This window comes from Podarcis liolepis, assembly GCF_965112155.1.
Source record: "Podarcis liolepis genome assembly, chromosome: 8".
NCBI classification, from domain to species: domain Eukaryota; kingdom Metazoa; phylum Chordata; class Lepidosauria; order Squamata; family Lacertidae; genus Podarcis; species Podarcis liolepis.
The window spans coordinates 48,865,748-48,886,469 of NC_139560.1; the positions used below are offsets into that span (position 1 = coordinate 48,865,748).

The 20,722-nt window shown below is 40.3% G+C and overlaps 1 protein-coding gene and 1 long non-coding RNA gene across 12 annotated transcripts in view; one reads left to right on the forward strand and one right to left on the reverse strand.

The window, feature by feature from the left end:
* LOC310714005 overlaps positions 1–20,722 on the reverse strand; it is a 206,989-nt gene that overhangs the window by 113,294 nt on the left and 72,973 nt on the right. The gene's annotated exons all lie outside the window — the stretch shown is intronic.
* Positions 1–20,722, forward strand: part of MTCL1 (microtubule crosslinking factor 1) — a 101,764-nt gene that overhangs the window by 72,394 nt on the left and 8,648 nt on the right. For 5 of the 11 annotated variants that reach the window (XM_083518462.1, XM_083518461.1, XM_083518464.1 and 2 more), the window contains 8 exons: positions 1,800–1,892; positions 3,328–3,558; positions 8,701–8,883; positions 12,803–12,970; positions 14,535–14,783; positions 16,985–17,275; positions 18,518–18,549; positions 19,097–20,651. In XM_083518462.1, the coding sequence (XP_083374588.1) occupies positions 1,800–1,892; positions 3,328–3,558; positions 8,701–8,883; positions 12,803–12,970; positions 14,535–14,783; positions 16,985–17,275; positions 18,518–18,549; positions 19,097–20,651 (2,802 nt within the window). Of the gene's footprint in view, positions 1–1,769; positions 1,893–3,327; positions 3,559–8,700; positions 8,884–12,802; positions 12,971–14,534; positions 14,784–16,984; positions 17,276–18,517; positions 18,550–19,096; positions 20,652–20,722 lie in introns of all 11 variants that reach the window. The other 6 variants (XM_083518466.1, XM_083518468.1, XM_083518460.1 and 3 more) reach the window with 2 other exon arrangements.

Sequence of the window (20,722 nt, forward strand, 5' to 3'; positions counted from 1 at the left end):
TTGAGGATCAGGCTCTCTAGAAATCTTTAGAGACGGGAATTACTAATTAAAAGATTTTAGTCATGTACTTTGTGTCTATTAAAGCTGTATTCAAGGAAGCTAACAACACTTCATTTAAAATTCAATAAACTTATGCATAAGCAGTTCACAGATTAGCCTCATTACTTGAAACTTTTACATTTTGCTGACATGGAACTCTCATGATAGGAGTCATTTGCATAGGGAAGCACAGTACACCTTATGTTATATCCATCATAGTCATAACATGTTGCCCTAACATAGCTTTATGTACTTCAGTTACTTTTGGTGAGCAGTGTTCATGTGTTGTGAGTATAGCATGCTCCTTTATTCATGTAGATTAACTTGTGCTTTCTATATTTTTGATACATCCTTTGGAAGCAAGACATTGTTTTCAGTGGAGCTTGCCTCCATGTAAGCATGCTTAAGACAGATCTTCAGCTGGAGATAGGCAATACTTTTAAAGAGATTTAAAAGTAGTTTCACTTCTCACAGTTGTGCATACATGTTTGTCCTCATCACCTGGGGGTTTTTTTTTGGTGGGGGGATATAAAACCTGTAGACCAAAGCCAATGTAGAATGAGCGTACACACCACTAGCAGACATCCTACTTTCAAACCATATTCAGCTATCTAAAAAATACAATAATCTAGTTTTAACATGAGTTTAATAGAACTCTGATATTTGTTTTTTTTTAATATTTCTCCAATCTTAAGTCATTGTGCCCCACAGGATTCCACTGGCACAGTGAAACTTCTTTTTCCTTTCCTTCCCCCCTCAAAATCTGCTGCAGAGGGTCCCCCGCCATCCAAAGCCAATTTTGAGGGCATGCAATGGAGAGGAGAGGAGAGGAGGCAGAAGTTCTGTTGCATGCACAGAAGTCCTTTGCACCAGTAGAGCATCCCTGGATATGGCCCACTAGTATCATCTGATTATTATTATTTTTACAAGTTGGCTGTATGTAGCTTTTTCCCCTTTGGCATTTTCCAAAATCAGAATACAACAATCAGTCTGCCCAAGCAACACAGAAATGCAGGAAAACAAGAAATGTGGAGGAGGTTGCATTTTCTGTATCTCCTCCTGCCCAATTATTGACACATCTGAAGCAGCCAAGGATCCAGGCTGAGAACAGATTTTGCCCAAGGCTGCCAGGATCCTTTAAATATATACTTGATTTAACATTTTAAATTTAATTATACTTTTACCTTTGTTGCTCAAACGTGATGTTGGGCTGTGATTGATGACACATAGAAATTTGGTATTTGAAATTCTGCAAATTAAAATCTAGATGTAGGGATAATCTTGTTTTTTTATCAATTGGACATTTTACTATCAAATAAAATAGAGCCCCTAAGAACGTAAGTAACTTTTTGTTGACCTCCATAACCTTCAAGTGACACACAGACTAGTAGATACCTAGTCTCTGATCCAGATACAGTTTTTCACAACATGTACACAGTCTGAGATGTGCATGTTATTCTCAACAGTGCAAATGAGAAAAGGCCTGAAAGCCCTCTGTCTTAATGTGTATCCTAATATGGACCCAGGGCACAGGTCTACATGTGCAGTTCCTGATCCAGCAATGGAATCTGTGTGCAGATTTTTCATTCATTTGGAATTAGATCTCACTGAATATGAACACAATGCATATTTGAAGTGTCTTTTCACTGTGTAGTTGTGTGTCTCAGTGATGTCTGTCCTGTAGTTCTGTCACACCTGTTAGAACCTTACTCCTTTGTCCTGCTGATCAGCTCAGGAACTGCCATGTTTTACCTGTACAGAATATATCGATTCAGGAGCTTCAGGCTCAACTTGAGCAAGAGGTGAAACTTCGCCAAGAGGAGCAAGAAACATTTACAGAAAAGATAATTCAGGTAAATGCATAATGCGGTTGTTGGAAGAGACCTTTGTCTGTTTTTCTGACTATCAGAAACTCCTTAGTTTGTGGTAAGAATTTAGAAGTTGCTTAAATGTGTTTCAGTACTGTTTCATAGATAGTTTTGTTGTGGATTGGCAGACTTGTGGAAATACAATTAAGAGAAAATTAATTGGTGTTAACAGGAACTCTAATTCTGGCTTTCAGTCATATTGCCAAGATGATAAATCTCAAAGTTACAAGGATATTTCTAGATCCATAGATATCGTATGCTGTAAGGTTCTGCAGTTTTCCTACTCTCTATAGCCCAATTCTACCTCTTGAAAATGTTGTAAAACTCACATAGCCCAGGAATCTAATGAAAGGAATGGCCTCTGAAAACAGTATTATTGTTTTTTGTAGGGTATGTTCTAGAACTATTTTTGTGCATTAAATTTATCTGGTTCGTTATTGGGTCTAAATCAATTGACATGGAGATTTGGCCTCTGTTACATCCCCCCCCCCCCTTGCTTACAGCCAACTAAAATGTACATGATTATTTCAATCAATATATGTTAAAAGTAAATCTTTCAGGATCAGAAGTCAGGATAGGACTTAAATAACTTTTTTTTCCAACAGAAACTTACCACAAAGTAGTTTTCTTTTGTTCTTTTCATTGTTTCATTGGTAATATTTAGCAGAGATAAAACAGATGTGAAAGTGGTAGACGTGACTGCGTGGCAAGTATGCTTTCCTACTGAAGCATAAATAATCTAAAACTATGGCAACTCTGAGATTGTGGACTGTTTTATTTCTTTATTTGTTGGTTAAATAGCCTGGGTCTTCCCAGGCTATTTATTTGGATATATGCAGATAGCATACAATAGTAGCCATATTCTCCCTCAATAGGATATCTTCTGCTTCCTATGATGATTCCATTATTGTTTTAGCATCATTGGTCCTGAAAGGCAAGTAGCTCTCTCTCCTTAAGTCAGAGAAAGTAATATTTCAGAAAGGAGAAAGGGAGAGGAAGGAGCTATAATTATTGAAGTTCTGGGTGTCTTATAATGACTAGTCAAAAATAAATTTAGCAAAGGCAATTCACATACAGCAATAGCAGGGTCAGCGTCATATGGTGAGCATATTGAAAGGATGCAATGAAGAGAACATAGAGCATAAAAATGTTTATGCTGCACAAGTCTGATGCAGCTTGTTAAAGTAAATGAGCTGTGTATTTCCTCAGTAGATTATTCACATACGCTTAATTAAATTAAGGCTACAGCCTGTGTTCTTCAGGTTCCTCAAAAATCAGATCCGCTGCCAAACACAGTTAGCTGATGATAATTAGAATGAGCAACCTTGGTTTATCTTGCCCAGATTTTAAAAACACACACAAGAATGAACCCTCAAGGGCGATATCCTGTTGATGTTGTGCATGGTTGTTCTGTTCAAAGCTGGAAGAGGACCATCTGCAGAGCCTACGGAGGAAAGACTTGGAGGTGCAAAGCTTAACTTTGCAGAACAAATTGGAAGAGAAGACCTGGAGTCAGGAGAAAAACCTGATGCACCAAGAACTCAGGCATTTCAAGCAGAACACCTTTCTCCTCTATGCCAAACTGAAAGGGTTGCTGAAACAGTGGCGACAAGGCAAGAAATTGGAGGAGCAAGGAGAGGATGTTCTTAAGGTAAGTGTCCCGTGTCATTTAATGGAGTGAAACTACAAGGAAAAGTGATGTGGATAGTTCTGCTAGGAACAAAATAGATTTTAAGAGATAACCTTGCTTCAAGTTCAGGTGTCAGAGCATCCTGAACTGTAGTATTGGATCCAGTAGTAGATAGGTAGCCGTGTTGGTCTGCCATAGTCAAAATATTTTGAGGGTGGAAAACAGAATGAATGACAACCACTTCTACTTCCTCACAAAATGCTGTTTTAGGGCTCTTCTGTTAGTTTTCAAACAAAGCGTATTTTCATTATTCAGAGCACGTTTTACCTAAAATGCACAATATTGCTATGACATCCAAACTGATCTGAAACTATTAATAGACTGATTATTGTAAATCTTTTCAGTTCAGTGCCAGGTTCTTGGGACCCTGGGTGTTGGGTGAGGAAGAACGGCCTATAAGGCTATTGATTTGCTTCACAGATTTGTGTCAGACAGGATTGATGTGGAGATAAGTAACAGGTAATTGAGAATAGCTGTACAGCTAGGCCCACACTGCAAATCTCTTTCAAAAAAACAAACAAACCAGAGACAGGTAGCTTCAGATTCCACTTCAGCATTTTTCTGCTCTATAATCAATGTGACACTGATTCCAATACTACAAAATAAAAAAAAATTCCTTCCAGTAGCACCTTAAAGACCAACTAAGTTAGTTCTTGGTATGAGCTTTCGTGTGCATGCACACTTCTTCAGATACACTGAAACAGAAGTTGCCAGATCCTTCTATATAGTGAGAAGGTGGGGAGGGGTGTTACTCAGAAGGGTGGTGGGAATGGGAGATAGGCAGATAGCTGGGAGAGCCTGTTGACGACTCTTAACGACTGTAATAGGTCTTACAGGAAAAGGCAAGGGGTGAGGAGGTGAGAAATGGTTTAGTCATGTATAGTGAGATAAGAATCCAATGTCTTTGTTAAGCCCAGGTTTTTCCATGGTTTTAAGTTTGGTAATGAGTTGTAATTCAGCAGCTTCTCTTTCCAGTCTGTTTCTGAAATTCCTTTGTAGTAAAACAGCTACTTTGAGATCTTGTATAGAATGTCCTGGGAGATTGAAGTGTTCTCCTACTGGTTTCTCTGTTTTGTGATTCTTGATGTCAGATTTATGTCCGTTTATTCTTTGGCGTAAGGTTTGGCCTGTTTGTCCAATATAGAGAGCTGAAGGACACTGTTGGCATTTGATGGCATACACAATGTTAGACGATGAGCAATTAAATAGTCCCGAGATGGTATGTGTGATGTTGTTGGGGCCAGTAATGGTGTTGTCCGGGTGTATGTGGCAGCAAAGTTGGCATCTGGGTTTATTGCAGGCTCTGGTGCCAGTGTCTGTGTTAAGTCTGGTTGTAGTATTATTGTGGGTTAGGAGTTGTTTAAGATTGGGTGGCTGTCTGTAGGCAATGAAAGGTCTTCCTCCCAGAGCTTGAGAAAGAGAACTGTCATTGTCCAGGAGAGGTTGTAGATCTCTGATGATGCGTTGTACTGCTTTAACTTGGGAGCTGTATGTGATGACTAGAGGTGTTCTGTTATTTTCTTTTTTGGGTCTGTCTTGCAGCAAGTTCTCTCTGGGTATCAGTCTGGCTCTGTTGATCTGTTGTCTAACTTCATCTGCTGGGTATTTTAGTTCTGAGAAGGTTTGCTGTAGATCTCTTAGGTGAGAGTCTCTGTCTGTAGAATTGGAACAGATGCGGCTGTAACGTAGTGCCTGGCTATATACAATGGACTGTTTGGTATGTTTGGGATGGTAGCTAGAGGCATGTAGATATGTTTGTCGGTCAGTTGGTTTGCGGTATAAGGTGGTGTCTATGCGCCCATCCTGTATTTTTATAGTAGTGTCCAAAAAATGTATTTCTTGCATAGATTGATTCATTGTAAGGTTGATTGTGGGGTGAAAATCATTAAATTTCTGGTGAAAGGTGTCCAGGGTCTGTTGACCATGTGTCCAGATGATAAAAATATCGTCAATGTATCGCAGGTACAAGAGAGGTTTGAGTGGGTAGGAGTCCAGGAAACGTTGTTCTAAATCTGCCATGAAGATGTTGGCATACTGTGGGGCCATGCGGGTGCCCATTGCTGTGCCACTGATCTGAAGGAACAGGTCATCACCGAATTTGAAGTTGTTGTGGGTAAGGACAAATTGGCAGAGTTTGGTGGCAAGGTCCGCTGTGGTTTTATCTGAAATGGTGTTCCTTATAGCTTGTAAACCATCGTTGTGTGGGATGTTGGTATACAGAGATATACTAGCTACTATGGATGTGGAATCTCTGTATACCAACATCCCACACAACGATGGTTTACAAGCTATAAGGAACACCATTTCAGATAAAACCACAGCGGACCTTGCCACCAAACTCTGCCAATTTGTCCTTACCCACAACAACTTCAAATTCGGTGATGACCTGTTCCTTCAGATCAGTGGCACAGCAATGGGCACCCGCATGGCCCCACAGTATGCTAACATCTTCATGGCAGATTTAGAACAACGTTTCCTGGACTCCTACCCACTCAAACCTCTCTTGTACCTGCGATACATTGACGATATTTTTATCATCTGGACACATGGTCAACAGACCCTGGACACCTTTCACCAGAAATTTAATGATTTTCACCCCACAATCAACCTTACAATGAATCAATCTATGCAAGAAATACATTTTTTGGACACTACTATAAAAATACAGGATGGGCGCATAGACACCACCTTATACCGCAAACCAACTGACCGACAAACATATCTACATGCCTCTAGCTACCATCCCAAACATACCAAACAGTCCATTGTATATAGCCAGGCACTACGTTACAGCCGCATCTGTTCCAATTCTACAGACAGAGACTCTCACCTAAGAGATCTACAGCAAACCTTCTCAGAACTAAAATACCCAGCAGATGAAGTTAGACAACAGATCAACAGAGCCAGACTGATACCCAGAGAGAACTTGCTGCAAGACAGACCCAAAAAAGAAAATAACAGAACACCTCTAGTCATCACATACAGCTCCCAAGTTAAAACAGTACAACGCATCATCAGAGATCTACAACCTCTCCTGGACAATGACAGTTCTCTTTCTCAAGCTCTGGGAGGAAGACCTTTCATTGCCTACAGACAGCCACCCAATCTTAAACAACTCCTAACCCACAATAATACTACAACCAGACTTAACACAGACACTGGCACCAGAGCCTGCAATAAACCCAGATGCCAACTTTGCTGCCACATACACCCGGACAACACCATTACTGGCCCCAACAACATCACACATACCATCTCGGGACTATTTAATTGCTCATCGTCTAACATTGTGTATGCCATCAAATGCCAACAGTGTCCTTCAGCTCTCTATATTGGACAAACAGGCCAAACCTTACGCCAAAGAATAAACGGACATAAATCTGACATCAAGAATCACAAAACAGAGAAACCAGTAGGAGAACACTTCAATCTCCCAGGACATTCTATACAAGATCTCAAAGTAGCTGTTTTACTACAAAGGAATTTCAGAAACAGACTGGAAAGAGAAGCTGCTGAATTACAACTCATTACCAAACTTAAAACCATGGAAAAACCTGGGCTTAACAAAGACATTGGATTCTTATCTCACTATACATGACTAAACCATTTCTCACCTCCTCACCCCTTGCCTTTTCCTGTAAGACCTATTACAGTCGTTAAGAGTCGTCAACAGGCTCTCCCAGCTATCTGCCTATCTCCCATTCCCACCACCCTTCTGAGTAACACCCCTCCCCACCTTCTCACTATATAGAAGGATCTGGCAACTTCTGTTTCAGTGTATCTGAAGAAGTGTGCATGCACACGAAAGCTCATACCAAGAACTAACTTAGTTGGTCTTTAAGGTGCTACTGGAAGGAATTTTTTTTTATTTTGTAGTATTGGAATCAGTGTCACATTGATTATAGAGCAGAAAAATGCTGAAGTGGAATCTGAAGCTACCTGTCTCTGGTTTGTTTTTTTTTTTTTTGAAAGAGATTTGCAGTGTGGGCCTAGCTGTACAGCTATTCTCAATTACCTGTTACTTATCTCCACATCAATCCTGTCTGACACAAATCTGTGAAGCAAATCAATAGCCTTATAGGCCGTTCTTCCTCACCCAACACCCAGGGTCCCAAGAACCTGGCACTGAACTGAAAAGATTTACAATAATCAGTCTATTAATAGTTTCAGATCAGTTTGGATGTCATAGCAATATTGTGCATTTTAGGTAAAACGTGCTCTGAATAATGAAAATACGCTTTGTTTGAAAACTAACAGAAGAGCCCTAAAACAGCATTTTGTGAGGAAGTAGAAGTGGTTGTCATTCATTCTGTTTTCCACCCTCAAAATATTTGGCTCTATCATGAGTGAACTGTTTTCTTATGCAGCTCCTAAATAATGCATTATAGAAAATAGGAAGGAAGAGAAAAGCATATTGCTCTTTGAGACTACTCTACTAAACCACCTCAGGAGGGGGAAATTACATTTGAATCCAAATCATTCAGTCTCGCACGTAGCTAACATGTTTATCATGTCTGCTATGTTTGTTCACATTTGTTGGCTTTGTACTAAACTAGATATCTACATTACCAAAAGTGAGAAGAATATGTTACCTTTTGAATGAGACAAGGGTTTGAGCTGTGGAATTTTACATTTTTTAAGCTTCCATATATGCTATAAAATTTCCATCACTATTGTAGTGGCCATATCACTAATAATGATGATTTATAATGCCTATTGTATGCATATTGGCCATAATGGAGTTAGTCTGCACTTAATATTACCATGCCAAAGCAAAATCTCTTCAAGGTTTTAGACACTGTTTAATATTATTAAAATTAAACAAATGGCATGTTTAAAATAGGTAATGATCTTCTTCCTTGAATCTGAAATATACATTTGCCATTGCACATTTACAGCTTGAACCAAAGCTATGTGTGCACAAAGCCTTCTTCCCATCCCAACTTTATCTTCTAAAGAATGAATAATTCCTTATGGAATAAAGTCATGGAAGGGAATGAGGAAACCCTGCACATGCAGTGTAACGCATGCTTGTTCGGAACTTCTGGATCCAAACATTCAGACAGCAATGTTATCTTTGATCTTATTCACTTGCTATTTTAGTTGGAACACCTTGAGTCCCTGCCAGAATTCAGTTTTCAGCCTGAACAAAAGCATGATGAACGGGACGAAGAGGAAGAGGAGGAAGTGTTTGGACTGGCAGACTACTCCCAACATTCCACCGTGGAGATAATGGACCATGGACCACCACTGCAGACTGCAGAATTGTTGCAGCATCAAAAGCAGGTACCAAGGCAGGTGCTTACTGTGTCTGATACTTACTTTCCTTGGATTGTATTCAACATTAACCGTACTCAGTGTAGACCCACTCAGGTTAATGGACACTGCTCACTTAGGTTCATTAATTTCAATGGGTTTGCTCTGAGTAGAACTTGGTTGGTTATAATCCCTCATGTTTTGCAATATGTAAAACTCATTTAATCACAGCATGCCAGTGATCCTAATTCCTTAGTGATGTTAATGTGTTTCACTTATTATGTTTATATGAATCAGGATAAAAAGGAATGATATGATTGCTGGTGCCTTTCTGACTGATACTTTAAATGAAATATTCCATTTCCTATCATGGCTTATTGCTCAGAAACATATATATTTGTCTGATGGTTTGCAATATCTACAGGCTCACCACCTAAGCATCATAGCAATGTACCATCTAACCATTTGTGTGGGGGGCTTTTTATTTCATATAAATAATTAAAGAAGGAGACATATGCTTTAATTTATTTAATGAAAGATAGATATGGTGCAAGAAAACCCTTTTACTGCAATGGGTGCTTTTAAAACAAGCTACTTAATGTTAATATCTTCTCCCGCACCCCAAGTGGATTGAGAGGTTTACCTATTTTGAGCTTGACCTAGATTCATATGCAGCATTTGGGCCTCAGGAAATACCAATAGATACATTAAATCAGCAGTGTGGTTTCCAAAATAGCAGCAGTGACTTGGGGTGCAATGCAGAGCCTTTAAAAATCATTGGCTGTTTATCCAGTGCTCTTTGATATAAAGTCTTTGAAAAGGCTCTATTTCAGGATGAATATACGAGTCAGAATTATGTATTTAGAGGGGAAGTAACTCACTGTTTAATAAGATATTCCAAAGGCAGTAAAAAAAAATTACTATCAATACAATGACACTAATACAATTCAATAAAGCACTCAAATAAAAACAAACAATAATGACAATCAAATAACTATTTTAAACAGCAGTGACAATCAGCAATTACAGCACTGATATATTTAGCAACCAAATGCTAATTTGGAAAAAAGTTAAAAATAAAAAGATCATACTTTCAGAACTAGTGGATTTCTTGTGGGAGATGGTCTGCAATTTTGTGGCTGTAATGAAAAAGGCCTTCTCAGGCATCCTAATGAGTAGTCACCATTCCCCATTCTCGGACTGCTTTAGGTTTAACATCATTTTTAGTAAAATTGGCAGCTGTTGCTATATTTACTCAGAATGCACTGCATTATACCACAGAGCCTAGGACTTGCCAATCAGAAGGTCGGCGGTTTGAATCCCCGCGATGGAGTGAGCTCCTGTTGCTCGGTCCCTGCTCTTGCCAACCTAGCAGTTCAAAAGCACGTCAAAGTGCAAGTAGATAAATAGGTACTGCTCCGGTGGGAAGGTAAACAGCGTTTCCGTGTGCTGCTCTGGTTCGCCAGAAGCGGCTTAGTCATGCTGGCCACATGAGCGGAAGCTGTACACCAGCTCCCTCGGCCAATAAAGCGAGATGAGCTCAGGAACCTCAGAGTCGGTCACAACTGGACCTAATGGTCAGGGGTCCTTTAATGCAATTTTTAATTATGGAAATAAAATTGGGCAATACTTCCCTGACTCATTGTCTCTAGAACCTCTGCCTATAGAAAGGATGTCCTGACAGTAGTAATCCAGCGACTATTAAGACACAGAATAGCATTCCTGAACAAATGGACTACAGTATATGATATTTCTGTGAAAGTAGGTCAAAAACAAGAAAGGATGTAACTGCCACTCTAGTGTTGTTTTTTATAGGCTGTCTGACACTTTCAACATCTGCAGAAGCTTCTCTTCTTCTGGCCCACAAAGGGCATTTTCTTTAGAATCAATTTGAGAGAAGGGAGGGATGGGGGAGCAACAGTGGTTGCCCAGACACATTAAGTTTTGACTCATCAGGACTTGACATAAGCCATATCATTTGACCTCAGGAAGAACCTACCACCACCCCTATTGGTCCAAATTAATAAGCAGAAGAAACATCAAGCTATATAGTCCTGCACAGTGCAGGGTAGTCCTGGCTTCCATGTGAACTTTTGCTTTTTATTCATTCACATACCGCTACAGTGCTGAATGTTTCATTGTGAATGGAAAGGATAAACAACAAAAGTAGAAAAACGTAAACATGGATGCTAGGTAAAGGTAAAGGGACCCCTGTCCATTAGGTCCAGTTGTGGCGCTCATCTCGCTTTACTCGCCAAGGGAGCCAGCGTACAGCTTCCGGGTCATGTGACCAGCATGACTAAGCTGCTTCTGGCGAGCCAGCGCAGCGCACGGAACGCCGTTTACCTTCCTGCTGGTAAGCGGTACCTATTTATCTACTTGCAATTTGACGTGCTTTTGAACTGCTAGGTTGGCAGGAGCAGGGACTGAGCAACGGGAGCTCACCCCGTCACGGGGATTCGAACCGCCGACCTTCTGATCAGCAAGTCCTAGGCTCTGTGGTTTAACCCACAGTGCCACCCATGTCCATGGGTGCTAGCCTTGGTGTATTTTCACTCTGCCTATCTTGTAGGGCGTCACCGCAGTGCAAAGCACCAGGGCACATATCCTTGTTTTTCCTCAGAGTTGTCCTTACCTTCAGAGGAATGTATTCTTGCAGTGACTACTGGATAGCTCAGTTGTTTAGAGCATGGTGTTGATAAATACAAGCTTCAATCCCCACATGGGACAGCTGCATATTCCTGCATTGTAGGGGGTTGGGCCAAATAATCCTCAGGATCCCTTCTAACTCTACAATTCTATCATTCTGTGACTCTGTAGAGGCAAGATCTAGCAACAGCCCTGCTTCATGAGAGAAGTGAAACAAAGGTCCTATTTGACTTTTGAACAAGGAACCTAGATTTTTGAGCACACTGAGAATTGCCTCTCAGTCATCATAGTACTGTTACACACAATGATAGACTCTATTTCATGGCTTTTCATAGAAATGTACTTTCTTCCGTAACATTTTTTCACAGGCATAGGAGTTAAGCAGCATCCTTTTATGCTTTCTTTTCATCTCTCTTCTGAGCTATGGTGCAGGCTTCCTTTAATCCAGGGGTCAGCAACCTGTTTGAACCAGCAGGCATATTTTGAATTTTGAGAGAGTGCCGTGGGCCTCAGTCACAAAATGTCGTGGAGACTTGCCATAACACAGCATGACTGCCATGGCGGGCAGTGGTGGCGACATAATACAAAATTAGAGGCTTTAGAGTCATTGCTGCTCCCCCGGCCCCAGATAACCTCAAGTCAGCTACATCTTGCAGGTCCTGATGGTGGAGATCACAGTATTGATTTTACACACACACACACTTCATATAAACATTTCTCCCCATGAACACACTCTCTCTATCCAAGTATGCCTCTCCTTCTCACACTGACATGGGCATCTACAGGATTTGGGGGGTGGTCAGTGAGGGGCAAACGAAAACACTTAAACAGTACAGCTGGATTTGCAATCACTGGGTTAGGCATTCCAGAGAAGTACAGCTGGATTTGCAATCACTGGGTTAGGCATTCCAGAGAAGATGAGATGAAAAGGTTTTGAAAACATAGTAATAAGGGTGTGGGTTCCCACTCTGGATGTGCCAGGCACCAATACACTTTGGATGCAGCCAAGTTTGATATTATGGACATCTTTGACTTGGTATCTTAAAGTTGTGGGCTGAATCGTTTTGTTTATTTTATAAACCAGGAAATCGCACTATAGACAAGCCAGGCTTCTGAGGCTTTTTTCCTCCTATTTCTTTGGTAGGAAGCTAGCATTCGGGGTGTTTTTCATGCAGCTAATCACCTTGACAAGAACGTAGAAAACAAGAACAACAAAAACCCAACCACCCCTTATTTATCCCGAGATGTTTGAAAATACAGTTTAATGTATTAAAATTACAAATAGCTTTTGCTTCTGCAGGCACGAGAAAACCGCAGGCTTCTACATGCCCTAAAAATACTGTTGGATGACTTCCGATCTGAGCTCCGGGATGATGAACGAGAACGTCATGGCCTCCAGCAGCAGTATGCCACTGACAAAGCTGCTTGGGAAGTGGAATGGACTAAACTGAAGTGTCAGCTGGAGCAGGTACAGTCCCCATTGGGGAAGGGCAGTAGCTCAGCAGCACAGGATCTGCTCTGCATGCAGAAGGCCTTAGGTCCAATATTTGGCATTTCCAGGTAGGGCAGGGAAAGGCCCTGTTTTCAAATCCTGCTGCCGGTGGGTGTAGACCACTGAGCTAGATGGACCAGCTGTCCAACACAAATAAGGTAGCTGCAAATATGTCTGAAACAACAACTTTGAATGAACCACCAGCTCTTATTATTGTTTAATCAAATTGTAGGATGGATTCAGGTGCACTTACTCAAATAACTAGTGCCTCATTCTCTAGATGGTTTCCCTGATGTGATGCTGTTTGGAATAGCTATTTAATGGGAGTAGACAGTATTAACATTTTGCTTTTATTTAATCTTATTAAATTGTAGAATCTTATTAAGTCCTAGAAATTGTGGTTTTGTGTCTCCCTGTTGTAAGTGGTTTTGATTTTTAATTTAATGTAAAAAAATTATGTTTGAGTAATTTATTAATTGTGCTTTATTGCATTTATTCAGTAAAGTATTGCAAATTAGAGCAGATGGTTTGTGGCAGGCATGTTCTAAGCCATAACAAATGTATTATTTGATGCTATTATTTTACATCAGGCACAGGTGGTGAGAGCAAAAATGACAAGAGCCCTAAAAAAAATTCGTTTGGTAGCATTACCTAATTTCAGTGAGGATAAAAGTCAGAAAGCTACTGGATGTAATGAATGATAAATTAAGTAGCTGGGGGGGGCATGAATAGCAATCTTGCAGCTTAGGTAGAAATGCAGTTGTGTCTGCAACTGGTGATTGCCAGTGAATGGGGATTCTTCATTCTTTCCCTGCACAAGTTCTTCACCATAGACACCAAGAATAGGGAGACTATGTAAGATCTCCATCAAGCTATTCATGACACATGCCTAGAACAGCAGACAGAGATGACTGCTTCACAGCTTTGTTGCATAGATACAGACAGATCACTTCTTTGAAACTGCTCCAGAGTCATGGTATTGGTTCAATTGGAAGATATTTTAGCTGAATGTAATCCTAATTATTGATAATGAACAAGGAAGCTCCCAGGATGTGTTTATAGGGCTGGGAAGAGCTGCATAACATTCTGTGATTTCAATATGACATCTTTGCAAGGAACAGGGCATTGGATACAGAAATAGGAGAACACCCACACCCCCTTCACAGGCTTACTCTGATTCATAATACAGCTATCCTCCAGCTCAGATAATAGCTTGAACTGCAAGAAAAGCTGTGGATTGTAATACTTGCCTTAGACTGAAGACAAATATAATGAGTTGCTGAGGTTGTATTCAGAGCCAAAGAATTACAAATTTTGGTGACATGTCTAATTGGATTTGCAGCCTTAATCTAGCAATTAGGCAAGTATGGAGTCCTTGTATGACTATTATACTATAGCTGCCTCTTTTAGAGCAAAGCTGTGCTTCAGAATGTTAAGGCATGTTTGTAAGAATCCCCTTGTCAACTGGGTAGCAAAGCCCAGCCTTTACATCTGCCATCAAAAGATATGTTGACACTAACAACCTTTGTTTCATTTATAGCTGGAAGGGAAGAGCGAAAAAGCACAGAGTGAGACTGGTCTTGAAGCAAAAGCAGCTTTCAAGAGAGAGAGGGAGGAGCACAAGAAGCTCCTGGCTGACAGTCACCGATTAGTTATGGACTTGCAGTGGCAAATCCAGCACAGTGAGAAGAACTGGAATAAAGAGAAGGTAGAGCTTCTGGAGCAGCTCAGCAAGGACCGGCAGGAGTGGGAGAGGCAAAAGAAGGAACTGCTGAGAAGGCTAGAGCAGGTAATTCAGATGTCAGGTCATGATGGAATGTGTGTGCACAACTATATTGCAAAAATTAAAAAGGAACTATGCGGCTTTCTTTATATAAAAAACAAAAAACTGTACAAACAGGGTGAACACTCTGTTTCATTGTTTCTCATAACAGATAATTACAGAAGCCCAAGGGACCTAAGGAAGAATGCTTCCAAAACTAATTTTAGAAGCCTCACTAGCGTATAGGAAATTAGTTAAAGGTTAAAGGCTATTTCCTGTCATTTCACTTCTCCCACAAAGGCAGAGTCACTCTGACCTTTACAATGCAAAGCTTTCTTGTTCTCAGAACACAAAATTATATTCCTTTTCCTTCTTAAAAAAATCAAGATCTGCACATTGTAGTCCACTTATCATTTTTAATTCTGTGGTTTCCTCTCACAAGAATGATTTCCTAGTGTGAGTAGTTGTGATGTGTGAGCCATAACCCTCTAACCAATCGCAAGGCTGTCTCTGAAAACTCTACGTCTCATTGAACCTTACTTATAGTCCAAATGAAATATCCTACCTCAGGTTGATATTTTGGATACTACTGAATCATATAAAAGCTGAATTCTATCGTCAGCTGTTATAACAGAAAACCTCACAAGACAGAGAGTCACCTCTTTAGTAACCATATCAGCGTAGCTGTTTCATGACAGGCTACCAACTTGGGGGAAACCCTGTACATTGTATCTCCCAGCTTCAATAAAGCAAACTTTCAGTTCACTGAGGAAGGGGAAATGACTATTCACAAACCAAATAATTTATAAACAGAACAACGTTTTTGCGTTTAAATTCATTTTCATAATGTTAATTCCTAGGCAGCAGCACTCCTCTTTAACCTAGGAAACTTTCAGAAATTTGTACATCTTTGGATCAATATAGCTTCTTAGCAGTTAGCTAGATGGTACTTTCTGTGGAAGCAATTAACTTATCTCTGGTATTTTGCATGGCACTCTGTATGTTTGGAGACATCACAACGATATATACATAAAACAAGAAGGCAAATAATCTGAAGCATTTAAAAACAGAAATAGAGGATTGTGGCATAATCAATATGTATTCACCATAATCACTGACCATTTTTCTTTCTGTTTACTTTAACCATAATGTAGGAAAGCAAAACATCCCCAGATTTATGAAGCATGAAATAGATCATTTGGGATAATTGTGGAAATAGAAGCATGCTGACCTACATTTCTCAAGGCTTCCAAATATTCTCTTTCAAGCTCACTGCTACAGTGTTATCTCTTGAGACACAACATCAAGCCTAATTTTGTACTGATGGTGACTGCACGCTTTTAGGTTTTCAGATTAATTATTTCACAGCTCCTTTTTTTTTTTGCTGTTTAATTATGAAGAGGAACCTTTTGCTGTTCTAGTATATTTATATACACACAGACAGTTCATTGCCAAATCCTTGAACATGTGCATATATTGAAGACTAGTGATAGACTTCAAATGTGATTCAGCATATGCCACCCCTGCAAGTCTTCCTGTGTCTGTGTTGACCACAGATTCACCCCATGCACAGCAGACAGGGGAAGTTCACAATTTTAAGTGCTGATAGCAGGGTCTACCAGGTGGAAAGATGCTAAAATCCCACTTAATGTGGTGCCTGTGTCCCCAACAGCTTTCTACTCTTCCCAGCATGAACAAAATAATTATGCCTGACACTTATAATCCAAACAGGCACTGCACTAGTCGTTGCACTGATCTGTGTTAGTCCAAATAAAAATATTAGGGTTGAGAACAGATGGTACAGACAAGTTGGAACCTTCTCTGATATTTCCTTCCCCTCCTAAGTATAGCACTAAAGCAGCTGGAGGATACTGCCTTTGAATGCAGCCTAACAGGGCAATCCTGTGCATGTTTACATGAAAGTAAATCCCGTTTTGTCCTATTAAATGTATTTAGGATTGAAACCTAAGGCATTGAACAAGAAGTTTCCATGTAAGCGTGCTCTTGCCATCAGAAACACAAACTAGGAACTACCTTTTCCTGAAACATCTGAGTTGAAATGATTTTATGGAAATAATCAATCTTTCTACCTTTTTATTTGAAAACATCAATATGATATTTAAGTTTCATATATATCTATATCTAAAGTGGGATAAGATGAAATAAGCAGACAACTACTGTGAAAGCTACTCTGTATTCAGCTGATGTATGATTAATTTCTTTCTCAGCTTCAGAAAGCAAATCCACAAAGAGGAGACAACATTCTTTGTGACTCAAAAGAAACTAGCCTTCATTCATTTTCAAATCAAGTGCCTCACCCAATGGGGTCAAGATCCTACTCTGATTCAGACACCATGCAATTTGAAGATCGATCACTGTCGAAACTGAAGGAAAGTGACAGGTGCACTGCCACAGAAAACCTCTTTCTGGAAACACTGTCCCTTGATTCTCCGGATGATTCTGATGAACGGCAGCCTCAGAAACTGGAACGAGAAAGGTTCTTAACTTGTGCAAATGAGGTGCGTCCATTGCTCTTTGTATTGTCAGCTCAATTGTAATCCCACATCCCTGCTATTTTGTCAAAGGGTGCTTTCCACTGCTGTTTATATAGGGCCTTCTGGTGAATCAGTTCATTCTGGGAGTTGACCGTACGATTTAGCCAGATGCATATTGGATCTTTCTTGCAGTGACTCTATTCAAACATTATGCTGCATATAGCCAGGGCCAACACACCCATGAGGCAAGTTGAGGCGACTACCTCAGGAAGCAGGATCTACTGGGGCAGCTGATGCTGATGTTGATCTTCCCCCCCCCACCCGCCTTGTTTCTGATGTATCTCTTCCCTCACCTGCTTCTTCCCTGGCACCATTTTGAGGTCCACCTCAGGTGCCAGAATGTCTTAGGCCAGCCCTACATATATTGTGATATAGATGCCACAATCTCACATCCCTACCATGGATAAGGAGAGGTTTGGTGGGGGACTGTGTTCCCTGATCTAGGCTATTAAAATTAGAATTGGTTATGGAGAACTTCCATTTTTGCCATTGTTTATCGATTGCGTCTTCTTAATAGGGCTCTAAACAGTTATCTTTTTAAAGAACAAGCTCTTTCCATAAAATAGAAGTTTTTAAAAGCTGGGCTTTTTAAAACCTCCCCCTAGTTATAAAAATTATGACTAGGGGGAGGTTGTTCCTACACTGCATGTTGTGAGGAATTGTTGTGGTATTCCCCGTATGATTAACGTAATGGTCTGCCTACACATTTAACAGCAATGGTATAATGAGTTTCAGTTGATGCTAATTATCGATATCTAGTAAATTTATAATGAAATAATGTCAAAAAGTAGATTTTATCTGATCTCAGCACTGCAAGGTCACTAAGATCAAAGAGAGCAGCACAGAAAAGCAGCTTCAGACATGCAAATATAATACGAGATATGTACTAGTTGTCTTTATAATTATTAGAACTAAAAAAAAGTTGTGCTCTATTGAGAGATAATTAATCTGTGTGTCTGGTCTTAGCAGTGTGAGGGTTATTTGTTTATACTAGTCAGTTCAACTGGGAATACTTTACACAGATGCATATAAAGAAAAAAATCCTTCTTAATTATCCAAATATTGGAAGCATGGAGGGGGTCAGATATGCCTTCAAAGAGTTTTCAAGAATTTGATATATTGAATAAAGTTAATGCAAATACAGCCCACAGGCGCCCAATATAGGCATATATGCAGGCTCAAAATTAACAGTTTTTTTGCTTTCAGGAAGAAGAAATGCACAAGGGAAATCTTCAAAGGTGAGTAAAGTGGGGTGAAACATAGCACAAAATGAATTACATGAATTATATTAACACACTTACCCTAAATTGGCTTCAAGATCTTAAAACTAGATACCAGAGGTTCAGTTCTAGAATTTTACTGTGAATAAAACTCCCCACTATTCTGTAACATAATATTATGGAGAGCTGTCACACATGTGATTTCCTCCCTTAATGATGACTTCTTATTTTTTGAATCCCTTTGTTAATATATTGCATGCCATTTAGTTTCTTCCTCAGTTTACCCATCAATAGCCGTGGTTAAGTGTAGGACAAAACAGCACAGAGATTCAAATATAAAGTGAAAACAAAGCAGATTGCATTTTCTTTAAAATAGTGATATTGGCAGGTGGTGACGCTTATGTGTATGGTTACTTAAACTAGACGGTTAACTTCACTTTGTTAAAGTTGCTTTAAATAAGAACGTTTACACTATATGGTTACTACTACCCTAAATGATACAACAAATTCAATACAGACTTCCTGTCAATTTTGTTAATTTGACGCTATGTGCTTCCTTCTTCAGGGCAATGTCTGTCTCCTCTATGTCAGAGTTCAAGCGTTTGATGGACATTTCTCCTTTTCTTCCTGAAAAGACTCTGCCTTCTTCCAGCAGCAAGGAGGAGATAACACCTCCTCTGTCTCCTGATGATCTGAAATACATTGAGGAATTCAACAAAACTTGGGATTACAACACTACCAGAAAAAATGGTGGAGCTGTCGAAAGACCTGGAGATACTTGGGCAGAGAGGACAGAGATTGGGAAGGCAATCAATAATTCAGTTCCAGATCCATTCCAACCACCTTCATGGTACCTCACCACCAGTGTTACTATGACAACTAATACCATGACCAGCCCTGAGCACTGCCAGAAACAACCACTGAGGAGTCATGTTGTTGCAGAAAAAATGGGAGTTAAGGTCTTTCATAGTCCACCAGTTGTTCGCAGGTTTGAAACCTCAGTGGTAGCTAGCAATGAAGGGAAAAGCCAGTCAGAACCAGACTTTTTGTTCCCTATGACCAAAGTTAAGGGAAATGTGGGTGAGACAAAAGGTGCTTCTTCAGAAGTGTTTGGGCGATGGTCTTCTGACCTCTCCAAACACCACAACGATTTCCTGGAGAGTGGTATTCATCCTATTGAGCGTCCTATTTGCACTACTTTGGGTTTTGCGTCGTCCTTGCACAGCCTGGAGATGTCCAAAAACATGAGTGATGACATGAAAGAGGTCGCTTATTCTGTCAGAAATGCAATACGTTCAAATTCGACAGAGCTTCAGTTCAAAGACACAGCTTGTCAGACTAATGGGTTGAGAACTACGGGCACACAGACCACTCAAACTATCAGTGTGGGCTTACAGACAGAAACTTTGCGTAGCATCACAAGCAGTCCACACAGGTGTCTGACACCAAAAGGGGGTACTACACCTGTCTCATCACCATCAAGAAGTTTAAGGAGCAGGCAGGTGGCACCTGCTATTGAAAAGGTCCAGGCCAAATTTGAACGCACATGTTGTTCTCCCAAATATGGCTCCCCCAAATTACAGAAGAAAGCCTTTTCCAAATCAGATCAGCCAAATAACAGGACATTACCAAGCACACCTCAGAAAGGGTTCAGTGAATCTGCTTGGGCCAGATCAACCACCACAAGGGAGAGTCCAGTTCATACTACTATCAATGATGGCCTCTCCAGTTTATTCAATATCATTGACCATACCCCTGTGGTTCATGACACCCTCCAAAAATGCTCCAGGTCCAGCAGCCGATCAAGGTCAGCAGAACCCAGGTCAGAACTGGGTCCTATGCAAGACATGTGCACAAGTATCCGTGGTAGGTCACCCAGTCCCCTCCGTTTTGGCACAGAGCTACAAAAGGATGAAGGAGCTGAAACGACAAGTATCAGGCAGGACTTATCAGCTCCTCCGGGATATACTCTTACAGAAAATGCTGCCAGAATTCTCAACAAGAAACTTATGGAGCATGCCTTAAAGGAGGAGAAAAGGCTAGCTTCATACAGCCCTCCCAGTCTTAGCAATGAGAACAGCACAGGAGAAATAAACAAAGTTGAACCAGGGTCCATTGAGGTAATGAGTTTTATCCTTGTATAGTAAACCTTTTTAGATGATGAATGTTATTTGTGAATGTTGGTTAAAAT